We start from the raw sequence: 10,969 nt of genomic DNA on the forward strand, positions 1-10,969 counted from the left end.
TTATCACATAATAAGGCAGAATAGTTTCTATACTGTAATGAATGCTATCAATTAGCACTGCATTGTTCATATACTTTATTTATTACCCGGCGATGACTTGACAAACACAAATAAACCATATATTGTCGCAATCATATGTTTAATGTCTTCATGTTTCCAAACGTTTCTGTTTTTCTGTGAAAAGTAAACAACTGTTCATACAGCGATAGCTGGACACTTTTGTCCATATTAGGGATTTCCTGGTATGACTTTCTGCGCGAGAGCGCCCCCTGGCTTCGAGTATGAATGAAACACACACTTTTGTAATAAAATAAAAAGAACTGATCAATGAATCATATTTATTATTAATTCTAGCTGCACTTAATCAGCACTAATAAGAATGATTAATGCATACATTAATTATGTATTGATATGCAAATAAGCAAACTTTTTATTTTATTACCAGAACGTATTATTCACTATTAAAACATGAAACTTCAATATACTGAAGTGTTAATTCAAGGTAGTATGGAAGCCTGTTTCTGCCATGAAATAAACAATAACAAGGTAATTGTGACTTTTTATCTCACTTTCATTTTCTCTCAATTCTGAGGAATAGCGATAAAAAGTCACAGTTATCATTTAGTACTTTTTATTCCATGATGGAAACAAAACAACAGAAAAATGGCGAGATGGAAACTCAGTCTGAATTGCAAAGGGGAAAAAAAGAATTCTGAGACAAAAAAGTTAATGACCTTTTTAATTTTTTATCCTGTGGCAGAAACAAGCTTTCATAAGTTACTGATAATTTAAGTGTGCGTAATATTATCAAATTAATTTAATTTGATATTTTAAAAATGAGCAAAAAACAACATTCGTGTAAATGTGTGGCAGGACATACTGTAAATCGCTCGATCATGTGATCTGTGATGTTATGATGTTATGATGATGTGATGTTATTATGATGTTATGATGTGATGTTATTATGATGTGATGTTATGATGATGTGATGTTATTATGATGTGATGTTATGATGATGTGTTGTTATGATGTGTTGTTATGATGTGATGTTATGATGTGATGTTATTATGATGTGATGTTATGATGATGTGATGTTATGTTATGATGTTATGATGTGTTATGATGTGATGAATGCAGTGCTTGTGTCCGTGTTCAGGGTTCGAGCCGTGGGCAGCATCAGCGACTCAGACGCCTTAGACTTCGACAGAATGAAACAGGTAAAGATGACCATCAACATACTATTATAGGTTTTATTCATATATCATAAGAATTTAATTTTAGATTTTAATTTGAGTTAATAGTTTAGTCATTTAAATGTGTTTTTGTCATTTTTAGTTGTTTATATATATATATATATATAATGTGTGTGTGTCCCTGCAGCACAAAAGCAGTGTTAAGTCGCTGGGGTATATTTGTAGCAATAGCCAACAATACATTATATAGTTTAAATAACAAAATATAATCTAAACTTAACAAAAATGGAAAATTTTGCCTTGGCAAATAGCTGAAATATTTATATTTTATTCTATATTATATTTTAATTTTGGTTTCAGTTTTAGTTGACTATAATAACCCTGTTTCAATTGCTTCAATTGATGTTTTAATTGACAGGAAATCTTGGAAGAAGTGGTTCGTGAATTGCACAAGGTGAAGGACGAGATCATTGATGGTATGTTGTGCTGGTTTATTTTCCTGTGCATCTTAAATGCGGTGTAAGTTGCTTTGGATAAACGCAGCAGCCAAATGCATAACATGTGACAGTCTGTTGTGTATGTTCTGTATTGGGTAATGCACTCGAGTGACTCGAATGACTGCGTTCTGCTTTATTTCCAGCCATTAGACATGAGCTCAGCAGAATCAGCACCACATAATGTCCATCTCCTCCGAGAGCCCAAGCTGTAGCCACGAGAGCCGGACGTTACCGCCGTATTAAAGCACACGGACTCACAGCGTGCTGGTTTTAACACGTCTGCAACGTCGAGGAGCGGTTGATGAAGCAGGGACACTTGCACTGATCTTACTGTTCCTGGTGTACACTGATTTTAGTGGCAGTCTTTTCAAAGTCTTTTGCAGAAACTGAAGAAAATAGAACAAACATCTGGAGTCCTTTTATGTTGTCTGCATCATTATTATTATTATTATTATTATAGGTGTAGTTGTAGTAGTAGTGTTTTCATGTAGGTAGAGGTAGACATAGGAATTGATAATAATAATAATAACAATGATATCATTGCACACCACTTCAGCGTTAGCCTTTTGTATTTTTACTGTTTTCATTTTCCTTAAGATTCATCATGAGCACATTCCTCTGTTTTTTAAGAGTTTTATCCTTTTTGCCATAATGATGTGTTTGATCTGAAGGAGGGTTTTAAACACGTCTGAAGCTGCGTAGGCGGTTCTCGAGTTATTATCTGACGAACAAACATCACACACCAGAGTATTTGTGATCATGTTGTTAATCAAGTGTTTATCGGCTGCGAGGACATGAAGTATTGTTCTGTTTTATGATTTCTGTTTTTGACCAAGTGCTTCCTGGTTTGAAAAAATAATAATAATAATAAAAGACGTTTAAAAAGACGTGAAATAAAGGATGTGTTGGATGACGGAGCCGTGTGTTTGATCTGCATGCGTGTGATCATACGGAGAATAATGTCATGACAGGAACACGCGATTCATAAACGACAGAAATACATCCGTCTCTGTTTAAACAAAAACTGATGGACACTTTCATTTTTCATTGACTTTAATTTTCAGAAAAAACCCACAGACTAGCATATTATCATCATAATTGTATTTTAATAGCAAGTCTGTAATATTTTAATTTGATATTTAACATTATTAATTAATTATTAATACACAATGTAAATCTGGATTTTAAAATAATAATGTGTTAATTACAGGAGTTTCTGGTGACATTTTCAGTTTAGAAATGCTATTTATATTTATTTTTAAATATTCAAACAGCTTACCATATTAATATAAATGTATAATACTAATACTAATATTTTAATTTTAAATTATTCATGTAATTTTAAATAATAATAACCTAAGCACAATTAACACATAAAATAATACATTAATATATCAAGAATTCTGGTGATATATATTTTCAGTTTAGAAATAACTTGAATGAGAAAAACTTTAAAAAAAATATCATGTAACTAAATCATGATCGAAGTTACATTTTGTGTAATTTAATTCTGTGAAAATAAAATAATTAACAAATTAATAATTTCAGTAATGTGCCATTTATTCTCAATTTGGAAATTTAAAAATATCATACATGAGGGAAAAACTACAAACGTAAAAAAATAATTAGGATATTAAGTAAAGATCATGTTCCATGAAGATATTTTGTACATTTCTTTTCCTACCGTAAATATATCAAAACTTAATTTTTGATTAGTAATATGCATTGCTAAGAACTTCATTTGGACAACTTTAAAGATGATTTTCTCAATATTTAGATTTTTTTGCACCCTCAGATTCCAGATTTTCAAATATTGTCCTATCCTAACAAACCATACATCAATGGAAAGATTATTTATTCAGCTTTCAGATGATGCATAAATATAAATAAACCTTATGGCTGGTTTTGTGGTCCAGGGTCACATATAGTGTATTTACACACAGGTACAGTCATCCGCGCGGCTCTCCTCTCGCGAGATCTGGCAGCGGAGCGTCGTGGCGACGTGAATTCAATGTGTTGCCAAGTCTGCGGTTTTCCCGCGGAATTTAGCTACTCTAACTAACATTGTTGCCCCGAGTTGAGTTTCATGTCCGCGGGTTGAAGCGACATTTACTAGCGATGGCGAAGTGAAGCGTTCTGAACACTATTTTATCGGAAAAAGGTTCGTTGCTCGAAGCTTCTCAACACGGTTTGTTCTGTCGCCATCTAGTGGTCATTAACATGAATAACGCCTTCGCTGCGGTTCGCTTCGTTTGAACCTGATTCTAAAGCAGTCACGTGGTTTTCAGGCGAACGAAGCGTAGGACGTCATAGATCACGTGCTTCTGGCAAAACGAATCAAGCTCCTATACAGTGCTTCAATGTGAAATGTGTGGTTTTTTTGATAGCTTTGGTGTTGAACATAACATCACTCATATTTATCCCCTGCGATGCGAATTGTACCAAGTGAACCTCGCCAAAAAACGTGCATTTTACCCCCCAGAACGCGATTTTGAGCAGCAATTGGGCGGGTTTTGTCGTGGAGACCTGGCAACCCTGCAGTGGAGAGTTATTTGTGTTATCGGAGTGTGTGCGCTGCGGGTGTGTGTGAGAGAGAGCGTCGCGAGCGTTGAACGCCACAGACAGCGGACTCGGCGAACATGGCATCCGGCGAGACGCTGTACATCGAGGCGGACGGCTCGGAGATGCCCGCGGAGCTCGTGGAGCTGCACGAGATCGAGGTGGAGACCATCGAGACCACGGTGATCGACGGCGACGACGACGACGACGACGAGCAGCAGCCCATGATCGCGCTGCAGCCGCTGGTCACAGACGATCCGAGCCAGCTCCACCAGCACCAGGAGGTGATCCTGGTCCAGACCCGCGAGGAGGTGGTCGGCGGCGACGAGTCGGAGCTCCACGGGGAAGACGACTTCGAGGAGCGGATCCTCATCCCGGTGCCCGCCGAGGAGCACTACATCGGGCAGACGCTGCTGACAGTCGCGGGCAGGAGCTCCGCGGGGCGGCTGGGGAAGAGAGCGGCGTCGGGGGGCAAGAAAGCGGGCAAGAAGAGCTACCTGAGCGCGGCAGAGGCCTGCGGGAGGAAATGGGAGCAGAAGCAGGTGCAGATCAAGACTCTGGAGGGCGAGTTCTCCGTCACGATGTGGGCTTCGGGTGAGTCTCGTTTCCCGCGGAGTCCCTCGTTAGGCAGGGCGTTGTCCGCTCGGCGCTCGGTCCTCTCTGCGGCTCTTCGCACCGTGTTTATGTTTTGAACGGAGGCCATGTTTTGGGCTGTCTATGGGCGCCGCCATGTTCCCCGAGTCCAGTATGGCGGCCCTGGAAAGATGGCGACGGCGCGGCGGATTGGAGATGGCGCGAGAGCGCTGCGGCTGCCGCTTGTAGGCCGCTAGGTGAGAGCGACCGTTAAAAACCGTTAAACGCGGGTTTTGAATTTCGGCTTCAAAGCGGGAAGCGATCGCGCGCCACTTTGGATTTAAATATCCGTCAAGGTGTGACTCTTGTTTATTTTAATTTAGCGTTGTGAACTGTTGTTGTCTATTAAAGCGTTACACCGTGTCCTAACTACACGCGACGCCGCGACACGCGATAAAAATGTTAATCGGAGTTTTTGTACTAACTAACCGCGACGGCGACATGCAAAATTTCTATTTTAGAAACGGTTTCTATTTCCGCGACGTCGCGGCTGGATCAACAACATACAAACTATGACCGTGATAATCTCAGGTACTGATTATGTGCTTTATTCAATGCTAAAAGTGAGTTTGAATATCATTTTGCCAGACATTTATAGCCGTACTGAAAGCAGCAACAGATAGTTTACCTCAGATGTTAAAAATAAATTAAAACAAACATGTACGTTAAAACTGCGAACACAATGCGAACCAACAAGCGCATCCCACAACAAAGAAAGTATCAGTCACTCAATATGTACATTTATGTAGTTATAATGTTAAAATGTTTAATATTTATGAATTGGATCATAAACGTATCCATTTCGTTGCGAGTGCAGTGCGCTTCCAGAGAGCCCGCCCACACACGCTTCTGATTGGCTGCGATATTTGATTGATGCTGTCGCTTCGGTCTAGTGTGGACAGCTAAATTGCTTGTCACTGGAATCTTGTGGCGTCGCGTGTAGTTAGGACATGGTGTTAGTTCACTCAAAATGAAAATTCTGTCATTAATTAGGACTACTCACCCTCATGTGGTTCCAAACCCGTAAGATCTTTGGAACACAAATTAAGAAATTTTTAAAGAAATTTGGGAGCTCTCTGACCCTCTGTAGACAGCAACGCAACTGAAATGTTCCCAGGTCCAGAAACGTAGCAAGGACATCGGTAAAACAGTCCTTGTGACATCAGTGGCTCAACTTCAATTTTGCAAAGCTACGAGAATACTTGTTTACGAGAAGCGTTGTTTCTGCTCGGGCGAAAGCGCGCTCATGCTGAACGTAAACAATGCTGATTATGTTCTGGGGAAAGCTTGCGCATGCGTCGTGGTACTCCAAAATGGCGGAAGACTGTAACTAGGGGAGAAGAATTGTTGAATAAAGTCGTTATTTTAGTGTTCTTTGCACACAAAACTTATTTTCGTAGCTTCGTAAAATTACGGTTGAACCACTGATGTCACATGGATTATTTTAACGATGTCCTTGCTACGCCTTGATCGTGTTAGGATCCTTGCTGTCTATGGAGGGTCAGAGAGCTCTCGGAATGCATCCAAAATATCTTAATCTGTGTTCCAAAGATGAACGAAGGCCTTACGGGTTTGGAATGACATGAGGGTGAGTAATTAATGACAGAATTTTCATTTTGGGCTCAACTATCCCTTTAACTAATTTGAAGCCGTTTGTGTTTCAGATGACAAGAAGGACATCGATCATGAGACGGTGGTGGAGGAGCAGATCATCGGGGAGAACCCTACTCCGGATTTTTCCGAGTACATGACGGGAAAGAAGCTCCCACCCGGCGGAATCCCGGGAATCGACCTGTCAGACCCGAAGCAGCTGGCGGAGTTCGCCAGGTCAGAGACGCTTACTGCCCCATTACCCCATAAAGCCAACAGAATTCAGTGTTTGTTTTCAGTAGGTGTGTACTTCAGGGTCAGAAATTAAACACAAACTTCTTCAGATGTTCCTTTCGCCAAACTTTTTTTCCTCCCTTTTCAAATCTCATATGTGCCCTGGAGCACAAAACCAGTCATAAGGGTAAATTTCTCGAAATTGAGATTTATGCATCATCTGAAAGCTGAATAAATAATAATTGATGTATGGTTTGTTAGGATAGGACAATATTTGGAAATCTGGAATCTGAGGGTGCAAAAAAATCTAAATATTGAGAAAATCATCTTTAAAGTTGTTCAAATGAAGTTCTTAGCAATGCATATTACTAATCAAACATTAAGTTTTGATATATTTACGGTAGGAACTTTACAAAATATCTTATTGGAACATGATCTTTACTTAATATCCTAATGATTTTTGGCATAAAAGAGAAATGTATAATTTTGACCCATACAATGTATTGTTGGCTATTGCTACAAATATACCCCAGCGACTTAACACTGCTTTTGTGCTGCAGGGTCACATATTACAGATTTGAAAAGGGAGGAAAAAATGTTTGGCAAAAGGTGGGTTCGAACTCGGGTCGTCTTTTGTAGTGTTCGCTAGCCCAGTGGTCACCATCGTTGTGCACGCATGGAGTCTCTGAGTCGCCCGCCAAGCACGTTCTATAAATAGCCTAAACTAGCGCCAGGCGATAAATGATATCATATCGAAATTATGATAACATTTATGTTAATGATGATAAGCTCTGGACATTTTTACTCGATATGGATTAATCTAACATCCTATCACACAACAGAAATAAATGTTACAGCAGCCAGTCAGCGCATGTCGCTAATAAGTCTGCATGTTCTGTGTGTCTGAATGCGTGGAGTAGTTTCGTCTGATACACAAACTCAAACACACGTGACTCGCGGTGTTTTTAGCGTCTGCGTCTCAATATATGAGGACATGAACACATGCTCTTCATCTCCAGAGCTCACTTCACCAGCTTTATGCAGTTTCATTTGAGAAAATTACCGTCAAATACACGCTGAAACTAAAACTGAAAGACCTTCACGACAAACCGTCAAAATAAAAGTCCGGTTTAACTTGAAATTATGACTGAATATATTACTACTGTGTACAACAATGCAATTCTCAAAGTAATAATACTATTATTTTTAAGGAATATCATACAACCAAGCTATTTTTTATTATTATGAATTTATACAGTTCTGTTGTGCGGCATCATGTCTGATAAAATAAAATAAAAAAATGCGATCTTTTGTTGCAAATTGATTTTCATTTGATTACATTTTAAAAGATTTTAAATTGTTAATGTTTTATTAATTTATTTCACTAGACACCATTTTTTATGATAAATTTACTGAATCATAAAACACAGAATCCATAAGAAATCAAATGGAAAACACAGAATTTAGGGAAAAATGAAATGCATTTCATGGGGCCCTAAATTAAAACGTAGCTCCTCTGTGGAATTTAATTGTGAACAAAGTTATGTTTACGTTCATTCTCAAGGGCTAACAAACGTGGAAAGCATTTCCTTCCCCATTAATGGTAAATGAATATCATGATAAATATCAATATTGTACGATAGCCTATTTTTATAAATTTATCTGGAATATTTTCCTGGATTGATAAAAAAAAAGTAAAATGCTTGTGAGAAATCATTAATGTTTATTAATGGCAAGATATCAAGATTTAAAAAAAAAACAATATATATATATGAAGATATGAAGTCTTGTTTTCCGAGAAACTGAACAAAATGAAGCTAGTTTATGATTAAAACAAGAACAAATATCTGCCAATAGGGAATGAGAACCTGATTTGCTTTGAATTAAGTAGATTTTTCTGACTCCACTTTTATTTGTACTGGAAAACAAGACTTCACTTATTTTTTTTGCAGTGTGATCAGAAGGTGCAGTAAAAGCGATTTCCGTATCATAGTGTTTGGATCAGAGATATTCAAGCGGGTTTTTATTTTTTATTTTTAATTAATAGCTAATAGCGAACTGTTATAGCGAAAGATCAGAGCATTGCTGATACAAGATATTTACATTTAGAGGTCATATTGACATAGTTTTCAATTCAATTTATTCCTTAAATTTTCTTTCCTTGGTTTTATTAGTATTATATTGTGTATTTTGCAAGCAAAAATAGTTAAAGTAGATGTTGCTGTTGAAATCCTTTTTTTTTTTTTCTGTTTTAATGTTTACATTAAATGTTAGTAATCAAAAAGCATGCCAAATTAATTGAAATTATAAAATTTATACAATTGAACAACAAATTATTAAATGTTTAATTTAACAAAAAAAAAAGTTTTTTTTTTTTTTTTTTTTTTAAATTTTTTTTTTTTTTTTTTTTTTTAAATTTCTTTTTTTGTTGTTTGTTTGTTTGATTGATTGGTTGTTTGTTTGTTTTTTGCCTGGTCTGCATTTTGATGGTTTAATTAAACTAAAAATAATCAAAAAGCATGTCTAATCAATTGAATTCATAAAACTTTAACAACTCAGTAATTGATTAAAATCATAGGCAATCAAGATCTTTCCCTAATGGTCCAACAACTATCTGATGTAATTGAATGAGTATTTTTATACAACGCCACTGAAAACAAATAAAGAAGTTTGTTTCTGACCCTGTGTGTGTGTGTGTGTGAGAGAGAGTGAGTGTTATGTGTGTGAGTGTTGTGTGAGTGAGTGTTATGTGTGAGTGTTATGGGTGTGTGAGTGTGTGTTGTGTGAGTGTGTGTTATGTGTGTGTGTGTGCGTGCGTGAGAGAGTGAGTGTTATGTGTGTGAGTGTTATGTGTGTGTGTGTGTGTGTTTGGGATCATGTGATCTCCGTGTTAGTTTCATTGTACTTCCTGTAAAAATATCCTTTTGTTTTAATCCATGTTCATTGTCTTTGTAAGATGTGTTCAGTGCTGCGGTGTTTTGACGAGACGTTTACTGTGTTAGTTGTTTTATTTCTCAGCCCCTTCAGTCACAGCGGAGCTGGTTTTGCTCGCAGTCCCGTTCGGTGAGTCTTCGACTGAATCTCACACCTGAGGGCTTGTAATCGGTCACTGGAGAGTGTCTGGGGTCACGGGTGGAAGTGATCTGAATGTCCTCTGGTATGCAGAGAGCATGCTGGGTAACTGATCTCTGATGTGCTTGTGTTGATCTAGAATGAAGCCGAGGAAGATCAAGGAGGATGACGCGCCTCGGACGATAGCCTGCCCGCACAAAGTGAGTGATTGAGGGAGTGCGTTTGTCTGGAAGCGTTAGGGGTGTGCGATACTGACAAAAAATAATATCTCTATTTCCTTGGATTTTACCGATAATGATAATTAGACGATATTTTGCTGAGTGTGTTATTGTGCTGGTACCAAATGAAATCAGTATCAACAAAATTCATCTTTGCAATGCAGAGGAAACACAGAAGCTGCATCTGAAGTGGCATTTAGATGTATTTTCACACTGTTTAATGCAGGACATGAATGCATTTAACCTGCAATTACAAATGCATGAATAATGTTTTGATATATCAATCATAAAATGTTGAATAGATACTATAAATATGAAATTAAAACCGCCAGTAGGTGGCAGCAAGTCACTGTTAATAAGTGAATAGTGTTGTCACGGTACCAACATTTCAGTATTCGGTACCAATACCAGTGAAAATCCACGGTTCTCGGTACCAAAGCAAAACACAAAATCATGCTAATTTAAAAAATTGACTATACTTTCAATTAATCCAAACTGTGTACATGTTTAATGTTAAAGGGATTTTAAAACCTTCTAGAGTTATTCAGCCAAGAATAACAACTAAGTTAGCTAAAAAAAAAAAACAAGCCCAGAACTGCTTTTCTGACTGATATGACACAATGTTAACCATTTGTTCATTCTCTAACACGCATATTCATTTAAAAGCCTCTGGTGTGTAAAAATAGTAAATATCATCATATCCTCCTGTTTTTTTTACCCTAATAAAAGTTATAGGAGCATTAAATAGTTAATAAAGAAACTTCATTCTAATGCTCATTATATTAGCGTTAGCCGCGCTTATGCTAACGATGAACTACTCCAATAACAGCGATGTTCATTTCAATCCGACATTTAAATTAAAATATTGAATAATATTCATAACAGAAGCGGTGTTTCCCTCAGACTTGCACTTTATTTGTGGCGGCATATATATGCAAAATCATTCTCTGCCAGCAGGAGGCGCTTGTAGAGC

The 10,969-nt window shown here is 37.5% G+C and overlaps 2 protein-coding genes across 3 annotated transcripts in view; both read left to right on the forward strand.

Moving 5' to 3' along the window:
* The window catches only part of evlb (Enah/Vasp-like b), a 31,630-nt gene extending 29,070 nt beyond the window's left edge, over positions 1-2,560 (forward strand). Inside the window, exons 11-13 of the mRNA XM_016573024.1 lie at positions 1,157-1,217; positions 1,612-1,669; positions 1,834-2,560. Coding sequence (XP_016428510.1) covers positions 1,157-1,217; positions 1,612-1,669; positions 1,834-1,871 — 157 coding nt within the window. The 3' untranslated portion in view covers positions 1,872-2,560. The remainder of the gene's footprint in view (positions 1-1,156; positions 1,218-1,611; positions 1,670-1,833) is intronic.
* Positions 2,561-4,057: 1,497 nt separating this feature from the next.
* The window catches only part of LOC107756049 (transcriptional repressor protein YY1-like), a 13,085-nt gene continuing 6,173 nt past the window's right edge, over positions 4,058-10,969 (forward strand). The window contains exons 1-4 of one of the 2 annotated variants that reach the window (XM_016573026.1): positions 4,058-4,843; positions 6,547-6,709; positions 9,725-9,769; positions 9,918-9,978. In XM_016573026.1, the coding sequence (XP_016428512.1) occupies positions 4,330-4,843; positions 6,547-6,709; positions 9,725-9,769; positions 9,918-9,978 (783 nt within the window). In that variant the 5' untranslated portion in view covers positions 4,058-4,329. The remainder of the gene's footprint in view (positions 4,844-6,546; positions 6,710-9,724; positions 9,770-9,917; positions 9,979-10,969) is intronic. The other variant, XM_016573027.1, reaches the window with a different exon arrangement.

This window comes from Sinocyclocheilus rhinocerous, unplaced genomic scaffold, assembly GCF_001515625.1.
Source record: "Sinocyclocheilus rhinocerous isolate Xijiao unplaced genomic scaffold, SAMN03320098_v1.1 scaffold1074, whole genome shotgun sequence".
Classification (NCBI taxonomy): Eukaryota; Metazoa; Chordata; class Actinopteri; order Cypriniformes; family Cyprinidae; genus Sinocyclocheilus; species Sinocyclocheilus rhinocerous.